The sequence below is a fragment of the Periplaneta americana genome, chromosome 7 (genome assembly GCF_040183065.1).
Source record: "Periplaneta americana isolate PAMFEO1 chromosome 7, P.americana_PAMFEO1_priV1, whole genome shotgun sequence".
Lineage (NCBI taxonomy): Eukaryota > Metazoa > Arthropoda > Insecta > Blattodea > Blattidae > Periplaneta > Periplaneta americana.
The window spans coordinates 111,494,606-111,512,105 of NC_091123.1; the positions used below are offsets into that span (position 1 = coordinate 111,494,606).

At 34.4% G+C, this 17,500-nt stretch overlaps 1 protein-coding gene across 13 annotated transcripts in view; it reads left to right on the forward strand.

The window, feature by feature from the left end:
- LOC138703364 (pecanex-like protein 1) overlaps window positions 1-17,500 on the forward strand; it is a 255,059-nt gene that overhangs the window by 93,136 nt on the left and 144,423 nt on the right. For 8 of the 13 annotated variants that reach the window (XR_011333137.1, XR_011333138.1, XM_069831164.1 and 5 more), the window contains 3 exons: window positions 1,580-1,798; window positions 4,417-4,539; window positions 13,876-14,025. Coding sequence is in view for 11 of the 13 variants with exons in the window: in XM_069831164.1 (XP_069687265.1) it covers window positions 1,580-1,798; window positions 4,417-4,539; window positions 13,876-14,025 (492 nt within the window). In the remaining 2 variants the exon portion in view is untranslated. The remainder of the gene's footprint in view (window positions 1-1,579; window positions 1,799-4,416; window positions 4,540-13,875; window positions 14,026-17,500) is intronic. The other 5 variants (XM_069831169.1, XM_069831172.1, XM_069831173.1 and 2 more) reach the window with 3 other exon arrangements.

Below are 17,500 nucleotides of genomic sequence, written 5' to 3' on the forward strand. Positions count from 1 at the left end.
CTTTCTTAATGTTGTATTATGAATGAAGAAAATTTGTCAGAGCCTGGCAGAGGAATGAGCGATTATTGATTATTGACTAACGAACCTATTTTTTTTTTTTTCAAAATGACATACATGAGATCATAAACTACATAGTCTACCATTTATTTGTAAAGGACGTCCTTTAAGTGACTACTGCTGAGATAGAAATGTGTTTTGTCAGACATCCAGAAAGTGTCAATAAAGTCTTCATCTTTATCCATGTCATTTAAATTCTCCGCACAAAATGCCCTTTGGTTGAAAATATCACGATGCTTTAATTGATGTACCACCTGAATTTTGTATGGATGAAAATGTAAGTCACATGAGCAGATGGGATGGGATCATGGCACCATAAATTAAAATGACGAAATTTACTCCTAGCAGCCTCAAAACTGTCATTCTTCTAAAAGCTTTCAATTGCAAAAGCATATTACGCACCATGCCATCTTTTCATGATGACTAAATGGCATTGTACTGGCAACAGAATGTACTCACAGTTCATCACCCTCACTATGCTGTATATATATGCTCTTTAAAATCGCCCATTTCTATGCTAGACCCTGTACATACAGGGTATAACAAAAAAGGTATGTCAAAACTTAAGAGAAATATTTCTCACATGTAGAAGATGCAAATATGTTATATAAACATAGGTCCAGAAAACTTTATTTCCATGTTAGAGCTCATTTTCTACAACTAGTCTTCCCCCAGTTTACGAACAAGAGGTTGTAAATAAGAGCTTGTTTACAAACAGCTTGTAATCTGACTGTATTAGTGGTTATGTCTGATTAGTGATAGCAGGGTCGTGACGTAATTCTTAGGTTCACTACCAGTGTTGATTTGCAACTGTACGTACAAAAGTCATGCAACTCACTTCATTGCTTAACTACATCGGTTGCTAAATGAAAGATTCTGTGACAGATGGATAGGAAGAGGTGGACCAATTCCTTGGTCTCCATGCTCTCCGGACCTAAACTCACTAGACTTTTACTTATGGGAGCATTTGAAAGCTCTTGTTTATGAAACCCCTGTGCAAGCTGTAGAGAGTCTTCATGCCCATACTGTGGAAGGCTACGAAACAATACGACATTCTCCAAGGATACATCAGATCTCCAGGATGCAATGCGACGGCAGATTGATGCATGTATCCATGCTAATGGAGAACATTTTTGAACACTTCTTGTAACGTGGAGTTTTATGTGGTATGTTCCTGTGTTTTTCCCATGATATGTATGCAAAGTTGTAGAAAATGAGCTCTAACATGGAAGTAAAGTGTTTCCAGACCCATGTTTATAGAACATATTTTCATTCTCTGCATGTGAGAAATATTTTCCTAAAGTTTTCACATACCTTTTGTTACACTCTGTATATTTTTTTTGTATCACCATTGCCAGAAAATTTGGACAGTAAAGAATGAGTTGATGGTAGATGTTACAGATATTTGTGATGCCAATATTTTGATGATTCAGAAAGCATAATGCATGGTGATTCCCCCTAATCTGTTTATTGAACTGTAATAAATACAATTTCTGATGTAATTGCATGTCATCTTATACAGATAATGGGCACAGCAGTAAGGAGACAGATGCTGACTCTGGAGGTAGTTCCAGTACAACCACTTTGAGTCTGGATCACAGCCATGAGGTTCTAAAGCTTCTACAAGATTCCACAGGTGGAGCCAACAGTAGTAATGGAGAAACATCTGGTGCTAAAAATCACGGAGCAATCCCAAAACTGAAACAAAGTACTAGGATGGGTGTTGGCGCTCTTACTTCAGGTTTGATCATCATTGAATTTAACTTCATGATTTTCCATGCTGAAGACTCAAATTCAGATCTCATCAAATTCAATTGGAACTTATGGTACCAGATGTTTGAAACACATTTTTGCAGTGTACTTCAGTTTTTCTTTGTAGCATTCCATCATAATCATTCTGATACATTGTGGAATACTGTTCTATGGTTAATTCTGCGCAGTATCTAAGAATGTGAAGTGGTGTACATAGTCATTGATGCATTTTCCTAGAGCAAGGAACTTTAATCTTCTTACTCCTAATATATAATCACTCTTATGCATATAGCACATATCAAATTTTGACTTGGTGAATGCATTGCTGTACATTAATATTCATTGCATGGTGGTTATCATTCCAGATGTATCATGTACATATCATGTTATTTTTAGACTTTTTCTGCCAGATGTGAAATTTGAAAGGGTACTTACTTAAATATGATATCTTTTTATTAGTGAGTACATTAAAATTTAAAGTTAATAGTATTTAAATCTCAGTCAACTATCACAGTGACATTTAAATTGCTCTGCCAGAAATTAACTACACAGACCGACCCCCTCCACCTCAAAAAAAAAAAGTCACCTGAGAAAACACTGGAAGTAAAGTTTAAAAAAGGTAATTGCATTTGTGTTCCATAAGAAATTGTAGCAAAAATATCGCTGCAGTCATACTTAGTTTAAAAATTACACTTCTAATTAACTTGCTATAAATAAAGTTGTATCACATACACTGAGACAATGACTCATTAGTAAAAAAAAAAATGCACTTTTTGTATAACATTTTTACCTACTTACAGCTGGATATCACTAAACCACTGAAAATGATGATGATGCACACAACATAAGTTCACACCAACAACAACAGAAAGAAATACTCAATATCTGGTGTATCCCTCTCTGGCTCTTAATTACAATAGTCATTCTCTCAGCCATGGTTTCATTTCTGGCTCTGATGTTTCTCTGGTCGATATTATGTCCCATTCCTTTAGGCTGACCAGATTTTTTATGGCCCAGCAGGGGACATCGGCAATTTCAAGAAAAACCACAAATGCTTACCTAGTCACTCTCCGTTGAAATGTTGCAGAAAATACATGTTAACAGTAAATACAATGATATAACTTCACACACTAAATTTGTAGAATATCTTAACTTTTTTAATTAAATGCATAACTACACATAACTCCTATACATAATTATAGCCACTAAGAATTCAATTTCAGTACTGACACATGCATGAAAGTCTTTCACGTAATATTGTACCACTGAACTCTGACACTTTTTACAAGTACTTGTCTGAAGAATGTATCTCTTTTTAAGGATATGTTCATTCCCATACAGCTTCACACTAAGTTTTTCACATGAGAAATGGAAATTTGTTTTCACTTGTAACAAAGCTGTAACTGTTTCAACTTTCATTGTTGACTTTTTATCAGTCAAGATTGAATTCATTCTGGAGAAAAGTTTTTCAACTGACGAATTACTGACTGGAAGACACGTGATTAATAACACTATTTTGAGAACATTTTCAAATGAAATGACATTTTTTTTTTTAATGTTGAAAAACAGACAAAGATGCTATGTTTTTCTCAAAGAGTGCAGAATATCTCATACTGTGCACACTGGTTCTTCTGTCTGATACTGAGAACTGTTCAAAAATGTGCATGAATCACAGCAGTTTCAGTAAGATGTTATTAAAACAAAATCAAAGCTTCTGGGGACAAAAACAGGGACATTTGCTCCCCGAGGACAGTAACTCAAAACCGGGGGCGTCTGGTCAGCCTACATTCCTTCTAAAGTGATGTTCACAAATCACATAAAGTCCCCACAACAAGATTACAACCTTTGACGCGTCCATTCAACCTATTCCAAAGTTGTTCTATATATTGTTTAATGGAACTGTGTGCTGGCCACTAAAGCTGAATAGTCACCTAGTTGCCAAGATACTGCAACACGCAATGCACAGGATGTGAAAAGTTTGTTCGAAATGTTTTTCTTCACCCTGCATATTTGTTGCTTGTGACTACTCTAGAAACTTTAGAACTAATAGGCCAAATACCGTATAATAAAGATGTTTCAGAACATCATGTTATTAGAGAATCTCTCTTCTTCTCTTCATTTTTATCAACCCCATGTTGCCATCACAGCATTGAAGGTATTCTCCAAGGACTTCTTCTACTTTGTCCTGTTCCTCACGAAAGGTTTTAACTTCATGTTACTCTTCCTTACTTTGCAATCCAGTTTTTCCACTTGCTTGTCATAGTTAATTCGTGGTTGTTTCCTGGGAGCTGCTTGCTTTCTGATCTCATTTCCATGAATTGCTTGCATTTTCGTTCTGCATTCATGTCCAGACCATTTCAGTTGTCAGCTAGTCAAATGCTTTTTGATGACTGTCGGAGTTCAGAGAATATCTCTGCTGTATAAGTCATTTCAATATAATGGTTGGTATACCCTCTTGGCTCATTAAATGCAAGTTCTGTTTGTGATTCCAAATTTTTATTTGTCGAAAAGTCTCGAATTATTTGATTGTATAATATTAATTACTTTTTAATTATGTGCAAACAGTATTAAGTTCAGTTTTCTTAACATTTGTGATTTGTTCCACAGGGAACAAGGACCTTACAGAATCTTCCAAGGGACCATTATCCAAACAGCAGACTGTTACTGGAATAGCAGCAGCAAGTGAAACAGACTGCAGAAAACAAAGTAGAAGATTACCAAGGGAGCGAGGTACTTGGCAGCATGAATAATCTTTGTTGTATATATAATTATAACTGTATTAATAATTGTAGCATGCTAGATTATTATTGTGTTAGCACTCAGATTCTTAACACAAGATTGCAGTATGTATTGGATATATCTGTAATTGGCTTTCATTAACAAGAATCTTCTTTGTAAACTATCTTGTCATTAAAAATAAGAAAGCTTCATAGATTTTAAATTACGGGAAGATGTTACAAAACCTCAGATCTGTCAAAGAGTTCAAGTGCACCATCTTTTTGAGTCAATTTTTCTAAAAATCAGTAATATAAATGTTAGTTTTTGAACTATTAAGTAATACTCACTTCTCTACAACAAATTACATGTTTTTTAATACTGTTACAGTAGAACCCCGATTTTAAGGGACTTCCATTTAACATTTTTCCGCATTTAACGTTAAATTTTCACGTAAAATACGATTTTTAAAAAACAATCAATGACTTGGCAATGCTGCTGCCTTGCTGCTATGTATTATGGAGTGGGCCATGTGATCTCCACTCTGTCCCTGCTTCTTTACAAACATGTGTGCTTCGCAAAACGAGAAATGCTTTCTCTTGTGGAAAAAGTAAATTTAATTCACGAAATGGAAAAAAAATCTGAATGCAAAGATATCTGAGATGATGAGAAGACGATTTGATTGGCACCCAGCTTCCCCTTAATGTTTTCTATTTTTTTTTGTACTGTTTACCTATAATTTCCTTATTGTAGTTTTTTTTTCTTTTTCTTTTTTTTTTTTTTGCGAAAGAATTCACAAATTTTTAAACAAAAATAGCGAACCCCTATTTAGTGTCAACCCCCATTTAAGATTAATTATTCTGTATCCCCAGAAAAATGTTAAATAGAGGTTCTACTGTACTTTATTTCATCACGAAATGTAAAGGCATATGAAATCAGCTCTCGTTCTTTAAGATACATTCTGTGTGTAACTTTATTTTGTCATCATATGAAATGTAGTCGTCCTTGGTGAACTTGCAATTACCATACTGGCTATTGGTTCGTGGGTTCAAATTCGGCAGAAAACAATGGATTTAAGGCGCATGAAAATTATTAGTGGGCTTCCTTAATAATGGAGTAAAACCAGGGGGCCTGTGTCGTAAATATTTACTGCACGTAAAAGAATTCTGTCCCGGATAGAGAGCTCCATGCAAAATTTGTTGCAATTTCTTGCCCATGTTGAATTTCGATGCTGAATAACTTCTACAGTTGAAAACGCCATTTTGAATACCAGTACTGCATATAAATGTAAAGAAACAGCAGTGATGTTGTCTCCATCTCCTCTACTCTTAAGGAAAAATATTTTGAGAACTTTAATTCAAATGCGTATACAGTAAAACCTCTCTAAAACGAAACGTGAACGTTCCAGAATTTTTTTTCCATTTTCACAGGTTTTCGTTTTACAAATGGTTGAGTTTTGGCAAAACTAAGAATAGACTACTGCAATATGCTCACTGTAGAAGAACACAGTGAAGAAATAATTTGAAATAAAAGTTACTACAGTACATGCAAAGTGAATTTTATTTTCATAATTATTAACTTACGTAATTGCAACCTCTCTCTCTCTCTCTCTGCGCCCTAGTTTCTTGGCCCTCACATTTCTTTTAAAGTGCATTGCTGCAACTTTTTTTTTAAGGGAATGTTGTAGGATTTCCTTCGCATCCTTCATCAATTCAGAGTGTAAATTGCGCCTGCCCATCAGTTGTATACTGAAGTTGTGTTTGGTGGAAAATAGATTAACGTCACATTAGACAAATCAATCCTTGGATGGAAGGTAGCATTGTCTAAAAACAATATGACCTTACGACCTTGATGTTTCATTGCTTCATTAAACTTATGAAGGGCACTCTTTCATGATAGAACTGGTCATCTAGGCTTTTGTATTAAATCGTACAGTTTTACTTTATTCGCACTGTTATTTAACACATATTGGCATATTAACACAAAACTCAGAATAAATAAACGGAAATGTGTAACTAAATTGACACTGCACTACAATTATTCACAGTTTTATTCTACTCGCACTGTCCCTTTATCACTATTGGCTTGTTAGCACAAAACTGAGAATAAATGAACGACAATGCAAGAGGGTTGGAAGAAGTAACAGTACAGGAGGTCAGTAACCTGCCGGGTCCTTGACAGTAAGCACAGAATAGTGACATGTTTAGAGAAGCTTCACCCCCAATGCCTGACAAAGAATAGCGAAAGTCTTCCAGATCATTCCATGTACAGTCACAAAAAAAATTATGCCATGCTTTGTACACTATTATCGCAAAATTAAAAATGGTTTGATAGAATTTAGCAACAGTTACGCTTAAAATTTTTCGGTTTAGTCAGGTTTTATACTTAAATGGTGCCCAAAAATGATTCCGTTTTCACGTTAGGCAGTTTTCCGTTTTAAAGTATTATTTTACATAAGAAATCATTCCATTCCCAAATTTATTTTTCGTTTGTGCAGGTTTCCCTTGTATAGAGAGTATGATTTAGGAAGTTTTACTTTATATATTCAGCCTCCTGATCCTGTAGAAGTAATTTGAAATTACGTTTGTTCATTAATTTGTCTACCTTTGTAAATTGTATCCCCCCTTTTACAAAGGAGGGGATCAAATGCTTACACTGCAGGCTTATTGTGCGTACTGATCCTTTGGTAGGGATGATTGTTGAAATTTGTAGAACTGCATTCCTGAAAGCATCTTGATTCAGTGCCTGTTGCTTCAACTACACAACACTCGGTTCTCCTGAGAATTCTGCATCCTGTGTTGACCTGAAACTATTGAAAGATGATAGATGAAGTTGAAATTAATAATGGCAAATGGGGTCCGAGATCCAATGCCGAAAGTTGACTGAGCAATTCTGCTTCAATTGGCTGAGGAAAAGCTCTGAAAAAACTCCAACCAGGTAACAGGATTTGAACTTGGGCCCACTCATTCCACAGTCAGACATTCTAAATGTTACTCCATAGCAGTGGACTGTAAATTGTATTAATTCATAAGTCAATTTTTTTTAAGGAAATGTAGATAAATGTCACAATTTTTATTCGAAAAATAATAATGAGAATGCCATTGTTCAACATAAAACAGATTCTTCACTTTTCGTGAGTCGAATTTAGTTCTCCTTTTGTATCTGCAAATTTATCGAAATAGGAATATAAGAAGTATTGTGTTGCCACAAAATCTATTTCGAAATTTTTACGAAAATACTTCTTTCCAGCATCTGTTGTTCTGGAAAAATGCTTTAGTTTCCGACCTAACTACTTGGCGAATTTTGTTCATATTCATTATCTATAAGTCAGTTCTGGAAATTATGCATATTAAATGTAATATTTATTCCAATAGATACATGAGATTCTCTCCCTGAATATTTTTGTTAGAAGGGGAAATTGTGACAAATCAAGTGTTACAAACGATATATTCCAAAATATGTTTTGATTCAGAGTAATTATAGGCTCATTTGCTTGCAGCAATTCATTATTAATTAGTAGACTGAGGTTTTGAAGGTGGCAGATTATTGCATGAACAATCTTAATCATTAAGGAATGCGACAGAAGTTGATGGTACTCTTCATACTTGTTTGTTGTAGATCCCTAAGTGATAGGATATCTTCATGCATAAAAAATTTAGTACAGTTTGTTGTGTAGATGTTTTGCTTCAAGATATTAGTAGTTGCAGAAAGTAATATTGAAATGTTCCTGAAATTTCAGACCAAAATTTTAGGATGGACAAGTTCTACCTAAATCATTTGGTTCGACTTATGTTTAAGTTAGCTATTAGCTATTTTACCTAGGTTAGGTACATGAACATGTTTATATTATTTGCAAATACTTTTTAGAATTGTTAACTGTAGATAACACATCCAGCATTATTAAAAATGAATAGAACTCAACAATTCGTTAATTCATGCCTGATGGGTTGTATTACGTATATACAACCCATCAGGCATGAATTAACGAATTTTTTCTCTTGTTAGCTACCACCTTTACTGTATTGAATATGAATGAATATAAAACGTGATATATATATATATATATGTATATACAGTAGCTTGCAAATTAATCCGAACAACGTAATTACTTATGCAAAAACACTCAAACGGAATAAAAAAAAAGGATCTAAGACATACCTCAGTAATCTATGTGGCCCCCCTTGTTCCTAATAACAGCTCTGAGACGATTTCCCACAAATATTCTTCATTTCTTCATCGCGAAACCATACACCAATGAGGGCAGAAAGCATCTTCTCCTTTGTAGAACAATCCATATTTTGCATTCTTCTTTTGCAAATTGACCACAAGTTCTCAATGGGGTTGATGTCAGGTGAGTTGCCTGGCCAGGGGAGTACCTGAATATTCTTCTTGTTGAAGAATTCTGTAGTTTTTCGAGATGTATGGCATGGTGCCAGGTCTTGTTGGAGCACACCTCTGCCATCCGGAAATGATTTTTGCAGCTGGGGTACGATTCTGGTTTCCAATAAGTGAATATATTTGTCAGAATTCATCATTCCCTTGATAGGTATTAATGCACCAGGCCCTTCATATGTAAAACAACCCCAAAACATTACTTTAGGGGGGTATTTGGATGCTTGTTGGAGATAAGCTGCTGTTACTTTTTCGGATCCTTTCCGTACATAAGAAACGCGGTGGCCGTGGATCTCGAAATGAGACTCATCGGAAAAAAGTACATTCTTCCAGTCATTCACTGTCCAGTGTTGATGTAATTTTGCCCACATTAAGGGTTTTTTGCACATAATAGGGGTTAGCAGTTGCTTCTTAATAGGCTTACGAGCCCTTTGTCCAGCTTCCAAAAGCCTACGCCGCACTGTTGTGACGTAAATATTCGCCCCAGTGGTAGCCATTAACTCGCAGGTTAAGTCGACAGCAGTTAGTCTAGGATTTAATTTACTTTTCCTGACAATTAAACGATCATCTGCAGGTGAAGTCTTCCTTTTCCGGCCAAAGTTTCCTTTTTTCTGGGGTGTGATGGATCCAGTCTCCCTGTATCGTTTTATGATCGAATTAACAGTAGCCAAATCGATGTGACATTCTGCAGCAATTTGCCTCTGTGTCATAGAAGAATGCTCTGCTAATGTTATAATTTTAGACCGTTTTCGTGGAGTTGTATCCATTTGTGAAGACGACAGAATATACACAGGATTGCAGTATTAAGTCTTCAACACAACTAAAATGCTTATAAGTACAAAACGACAGGCAAAATGTCGCATATTATAAAAAAAGTAATAATGACAGACCTTCAACAATGGAATTACACGTACTACAGATGTCAATTAAAGCGGTATGAGCAGCTGTGAGGCCAACAATGACAGAAAATGTAAAAATATGTTGTGTTCGGATTAATTTGCACGCTACTGTATATATTTTGTTGACACACAATACTGTAAATGGTTGAAGGATTACAAAATTGTAAACAATGCTTCTCCTTTCCATTGATAATTTCCAAGTAGTATAGAAGGTTTGAGATGAAATTATTTTATTTTATTTTAATAACCATTCAGAAAATTGCTGCTTTAGTATATTTCATATTCATTAACCATAAATATATTTATATGAACTATTTATAAAGTGATATGAAGTAATATGATGATGATAGGTTTATTATTATTATTATTATTATTATTATTATTATTATTACTATTATTATTATCATTATCATAATCATCATCATCATAATCATCATTATTATTATTATCATTATTATTGTTAAATTTGTTAGAGAAATTTCTTTATAACTTATCTGTTAATGGTATATGGGAATTAAAATCTTATTGTCGGGTTAATTTTGGGGATGCCTTTGTGTTCCATAACAAAAAATAATTTAAGAGCAGTCTTCATCATTAGTTGCTTTAAACTTGAAAACCTGATAAATCATGTTTAGTTTCATATGTTGCATTTCCTTTCACTGCTTACAGCTTATTCTGTCTTAAAACATATTTGTGCCTGATTTCCTGTACCATTTACACTTACATTAGGCCTACTTGCTTTTTCATCTTTTCCCTTATATAGATGAAGTTATGCTGTTCATACTATTTGATGGTAGGCATTTATGATTACTAAGAAACTAAATCGAAATCCATTGTGACTGTAATTTACTATAATGATGTCGTGTTGTATTCAAAAACATTATTTAAGTGATATAATTATGTTGAATATACTTGAATCTAATATACTTGATATTAACATTTTCATTTTGAAAGAAAGTTCCTCCTACATCTCACTTCTATGTACAAATTATAGAGAAACTATTATGACACAAAAGGTAGTTTTAATTATTATGACAACAATGTACAAATTGTACATTTGCGAAATAGTGGCTTCTGGCATAGACCTACCATTTGTCTTTGTCGGTTTTTGTATACAGCATTTTCTCGTACAGTTTTCACTAATATTTTATTTGTATTCATTCTTTACAGTCCCCCCCCCCCCCCGAAAAATATGTTTAGTTTGTTCATTTATATTGCCGAACATGTGATAACTAAGTCTCAGTTGGTCTCAGAAAATATGCACAGCAATAGTTGAAATGTTTTGCTAGAAAAACTTAATCTTTCCTCTGTAAATTTAATATTACCTGTAGCCTAGGCTTTGTCATCCTTGATGGCCTAATGGTTTTCGTATTTGTCTCTGGATCCAAGTATCGTGGATTTAAATCAAATTATTTCGGAATATGTATGATAAGACTTTCTTGTGTTAAATTCTAATGTACCTTGTTTACATGTTTCGACCTATTTATGGGTCATCCTCAGAACTGGTCGTTGTTGGTCTTGGCATCTCTTGTTTTGTTTCCTGTGAGGGTGTGTTCATGTGGTATAATGTAGAGTCAAAGAGTGTGTGTGTTCTGAAATTGAGTTGTGTGTTGAGAATTACACCCCAACGAAATTATACCACATGAACATGAAACTGTAAGATTACCTCCGATCATTGCGACCTAAATGCCATCGAGTATATCTGGAGCATCATAAAACAGAGAATTGCAAATCGTAACATGGATCAGAGTGCAGCTGAAATAAGAAATTGCACAATCCAAGCTGTGTCACGTGTAACAGTAGACGAGTGAAAAAACGTTATAATTCATGTAAAACGACTTGAAAGTCCTCATTAGAAATGTGATCATTTGATGGATGATGAAATTGAGCACCTTGTCATTGATCTTGTTTGCTGGATTCCGAGAGTGACTCCGATTCTGATAGCGAATCATCTGCTTACAGCTAAGATGTACCTTAGGCTTAATAAGGTATGAAATTATTGCTATTAATATTATTATGTATGTATGTGGATGTCATAAGATGATCAGCTGGGAAATCTAAAATGGAAAAAATAAGGAATAGACGAATAAAAGAAAATATAGGAGTGCAAGACGAGCTAGACATTATAGATATAATAGAAAGGTAAAGGTTACAGTGGTATAGCCATATCAGAAGAATGCCAGAACAACGATTACCAAAAATCATTATGGAATGGATCCCACCAGAAAGGAGAAAAAAGACCAAAGAAGACTTGGATGGAGGGTGTACTAGCAGCTATGAATGCTCGAGGATTAGAGCCAAGCCAATGCATGAACAGAGAGGAGTTGTGTTTGGTTTCCGGAAGACGGCGACAGCTGTTATGATACTGGATTGATAGACGTATGTATGTATGTATCTAATGCCTACCCACTTCACTTTACATGATTCGGGTTCCGTATATTGCAGATAGATGGCAGGACTGTGACCCATTTTTCTAGTTGCACACCACTTAGGTGGGCCATGCTGTACATTATGTATATTTGTGGAGAGTTATATCGTGTACTGGAGTGAGTGTATGTGTAAGTGTAGTGTATGGAATGAATGATGATGATGATGATGATGATGATGATGAAGGGAGAAGGGGAAACCTGGTGCTGACACATAGCCTACTCCTGTCGAATAGCACCAAGGGGGCTGCCAGGTTTAATGTCCCCATCTCAGACGAATCACAATCAACAGTAACACATGCCTTCTCTTCATATGCACTGCGAAGAGATTTGGGATTTAACCCAGGCATATTGGTGCACAATCTAGTGATTAGAAGTTGTGCACCACCGTTTCTCCTAGTCCTGAGGTATAAATTTTATATAAAAATTTCTCACCCCCCGGGGATTGAACCCGGGCCAGCTAGTCTTGAGGCAGACACGCTACCACAGAGCTAACTTGGCGGACTTATTATTATTATTATTATTCCTAAAAATAACAGGACTCATAAATGATATTTTTAAACCTACAAAATTTTCGAGGAGAACTAGAATAAAAATGTATAACGTTTTGGCACTTCCATTGTTAATGTATGACCGAGAGATACGGACTCTTAAAATCATCTGATAAATCAAGAACTAGAGTGGCTGAAATGAACTTGATGAGAAAAACTGTGCAACATATTTTATTAGATCTCAAGGCTAATGAAGAAATTTTAAATGAACTGAAAGTTACGTCAGTGTTGGATAAAATAGAAAAGTAACTGATTTGAACACATCCAACAGATGCCACGAGATTGTCTACCAGGAATAATGAAAGATTACCAACCTTGGGAAACAAGACATCAGGGATGACCATTGAAATGACTACTGAACAACTGAGACTGGAACATATCAACCATTTGGTCCAGATCCATGAAAAGTGTTATGATGATGATATTATTATTATTATTATTATTATTATTATTATTATTATTATTATTATTATTATTATTATTATTATTATTGACATTGGCGTTGACATTGACATAAACAGCACTATTCATCGCTCATCAGCAGCAGATGTAGTAGTAACTTGAAGATAACTGTTCAGTATTAGTAAATGTGTTGCGCTATTCTACAGTGCTGTAAACTTAACTTTATGGTCTCCTCTCCTTCATTCTTTGTCAACTTAGGTTGCTCCCAGCCACTCTGCTTGTTGCGCTCTTACCGCCCCTCCTAAGATTGAATTTAAATGGTCGCACAGTACTATTACTATTATTATAATTAATTATTCATTTATAGAATATCTTCCTTGTATAGGTCTGTAGTAGATCTGTATAATGTATTTTTATATGGTTTAAGTAAGTGTCAGTGGTACAGGAAATACCTTTCATTATGGTGCTTGTTACATGTTTGTGAAGTTCATGTGTATTTCACTGTATTCTTTTATTTATTTAGATAGTTAATAACAATTTTTTAGATGTGTCTGTCAATTCATATGTTCATTGTGTGCATGTTTAGGTGCTTCTCAGGTTGTGATTGTGTGTATGTGATTGCTCTGTAGGCTGTTTGTTTATGGGTCGGATTTGCCCAGACATATATGTTGTGTTATAAAGCAGGGCATAATGAGGAGACAGTTGGCAATGTGGAAGATGGTATGACGATGCCTACAAGCAAACAAAATCGACTACTTCAGAAGGAGTCGAAGTCTGGAGCTGAGAAAGAGAAACTTCCGTCCATATCTACAACAGAAGGTGAAGATCAGGGTAATTTTGGAATTGTCACGTGGTTTGAAAATTTGCATGGGAAAGCTGATATTTTAAAACACGTTTGTTGTGAATATTTTTACACCCTTGTGGGAGCATTGGAAGAGGTAATACCCATTATAAGTTATCATATTAATATGAGCAACAGGATATCATTAGTCAAATGGCCAAAGTGGCAGCTTTCGACTCAAGAGACCCAGGCTCAGATCCTTCCAACTCAGATAGAATTTGTGGTGGAGAAAAAAGGTGTTGGTTAGTTTTTCTTGGGGTACTTTCATTTACGCTGCTATCATTTCATCATATGATCTTTCCATGAAATCAGTTCTATAAGGAATTCTTATTTTTACAATTGGAACTGACTGAGTCTCTGATTGTAACATAATGGCAAAAATTATTCATGCTCAAAATTTCAGATTTGTACCATGAGGTTATTTTCTTGCTGTCCCACTGTCAAGAGTATCTGCACTCTCAAAAGACTTGGCTACCTAAGGCCAGCTGATAGAATGAATTTAATATGCAGCATCATATGTACCTAAACATATTACTGAACTCTCGCTTTCTTGACATCATCTTAAAAAGTTTTTATTCTCATGGCAGAATTCATAATTGGAAATTGGTGCTGTCTCCCTTAGAATAGTCTTTTATTGTCTGATTAGAAGAGTTTGTTAGTTGTTATGAAAGAGGAAATCTGTCTTCTCTTGTCAAGACAATGCTGTTCGACCTACAGATTCTTCTTGCTATCATGACAACAGGACAGTGTTGCCACACGTGGCCCGTCTACCTGATCAGTAACCTGTTTCTCAAAATCGCGTTTGGTGATCTCTCAGAAAGGCTTCTTTTTTATTACTTTTATGATCTTTGTAGTTTAGTCTTAGCCTCCCTTAAAATGCCACCCCACTCTTTACTATCTTGTGCTTTTATTTTTCACCTCTTCACACATAGAGCCCTCAAATCAACCAGTCATGCAGCTAGCTGTAAAGTGATCTACTTCCTCATAATTACTTTCATTAATTAAAACGCTATTAACTTGCTGATATATTCAGTTGCTTTTACATTTCAGAAAATACTTAGTTTTCCAATTATTTATTGTAAGCTCCAATTGGATAGCACTGGTCTGAATTTGCGTTGCAACTTAATTAAGCACTCACAAATATCTACCAATAATCACATCATCAGCATAATATGTCATACGTGTTCTTGTCCTCAGGAAGATTTACGAAAACTAAACACTTTCCAACCCTTATAACCGAGCTTTGTCACCCATTGTTGTTTGGCATTTAATTCAGCTTTTCAACTATGTGGTGGCTGTTGGCTAAAGGACCTGCAAGACAGCAAGGAAATCTCATTAGAGTGTTCTTATCTTGTTATGCCATACACAGTGACATAAGTATTGTCAGGAATTCTTAAATGTTGTTCCAAACTTTTCACTGTAGGGTACCAAAGAATTTCTGGGAAGATGATAATATGATACGGTACAGTAGTTTCGTTTTGCTTTTTGCTTTGGTGATAAGAATGATAGTAAATTATGGATAAATGGTAGAGTAGTGTTAGGAGAAACATGAACTTACAGCAACCCCATATTTGTGAACCACAAATTCCACTTTGATTTATTGAGATTTTAATCTATACCCTTTTTGCTGTAAAAAAATCCTAATGTTAACAAAGCACGTGTCTAATACTCATGATTGGCTCCCACTCCAAACACTCACACGGCACAGGAAAATACAGTTCTGTATTTGGAAACCATAACCTTGTATTATTTGAAAATAAAAATTGAATTCTAGTTATTAAATATGATGAATATGTAAAACACTATGTAAAAGAAAAGCTACTTTTGTATTTTGTTATTTACGTTGTAAGTGGATGAATACTAAGAGTAATATCAAGGTAGTCTGTTCTTGTAATACACTGGCGTTATTTGAGCTTGTTTTCGTAAGCACATGATAGTATGGCTTCTGCATCCTCAATGTGTGTGGTTACTAAATATAAGAGTGGAAACCCTCTCAAAAGTGGAGAGAAACAAATAGTGTTGAATGTATATAATAAGTTAGGTGAGTTGAATCCAATTAATTAATTATAAAGTAACAGTTTCCTAAGCAAAGGAATGCATAGTAGTGAGGTTAGATCTACTTTGAAAGTAACGGGAAATGTTTAACATGAAACAGAATGTACAACAGTGGGCGGGATCGCTTACTGACAATCTCTGGCACCAAGCTGCAGCCAATCAAGCCTCATTTCAGTCACGTGCCATTGTTTACTGTAGGATTATTCTTACAACGAAAAGATTATATTGTATAATGTAATTTCAGTAGAAATTCTTTCTGTGATATTTATCTTAAAAATGATGGAACTTCAACAGTTTTATGTAATGTTAGCGTACATATGCAGAATCTATTAGTACAGTCAATAAATTCAAGGAGTTACGTGTCTTTAGGATGTAGAACAGATTATAATCCATACGTAAAATTGAATAAATTCTAGTTAAATTGATCTAGAACTAATGAAAAAATACGAATTTACCAAGAGAGAATATTAAATAAACACAAGAAATTTATATATCACTATTACGAATGCCGCAATTATAATTTTTTCAGAATAACGAAATAATTTTTTAGTCCCAGCCATTTTACTATTAATTTACATGTTAAAAATGTTCAGTTTAAAGAATGCATAAGTAAAGAACTATTCAGTTTAACGTAATAATAATTCATCCCACTACAGAAACAATGTTATTTTATATATATATATATATATATATATATATATATATATATATATATATATATATAGACACACACACCCACAAAGTTCGAAAGTTTATACTTTTTTGTTACGATTTAGCCACCATGGTTTTTTAGAAACATACTTCAAGACAGAAGTTAATTAAGATGTAAATTTTTTTTCTATAAATGTCTCTATTGAAAAGTGATATAAACAAATTTCAATGAATAATAAATTGGAAATAGTTAAGTGCATCAGATATACTAGTAACAGTAATGGAATTCTTTCTGTATACTAGTGGACTCTTGGGTATCTCATGGGATGTTGACAATTGCGATTTTTTTTTTTAACACTAGACATGTGATGTTTGTAAGTAACTTGTGTGAAAGGAATTGACGTAGTGTTTGTTATAATAATTGTTGTTTAGTTTGGAAAAATATTGCATTCCATCATGCTATGCTTGGGTGTGTAGTCATATCTGTGCTTTTCTCTGTGCAATTCTTGTATAATCATATGTCGCTAAGAAAGTGTGTTTGATTTTTGCTTTCTTTGTGTTTTGCCACAATGTATTCTTATTTGTATCTTCTATTGTTTATAAAAAAAAACAGTTGAACAATTTTACATGCTATATTTTTAAAATTACAATACTTGAATTTTAGACAAGCAGATAAAATATTACAAGGAAATTTAATTAGCTTGTTAAACTCTGTGCTATTAAAGGTATTTTAGGATAAACTCGGAAATTTGTTTATTA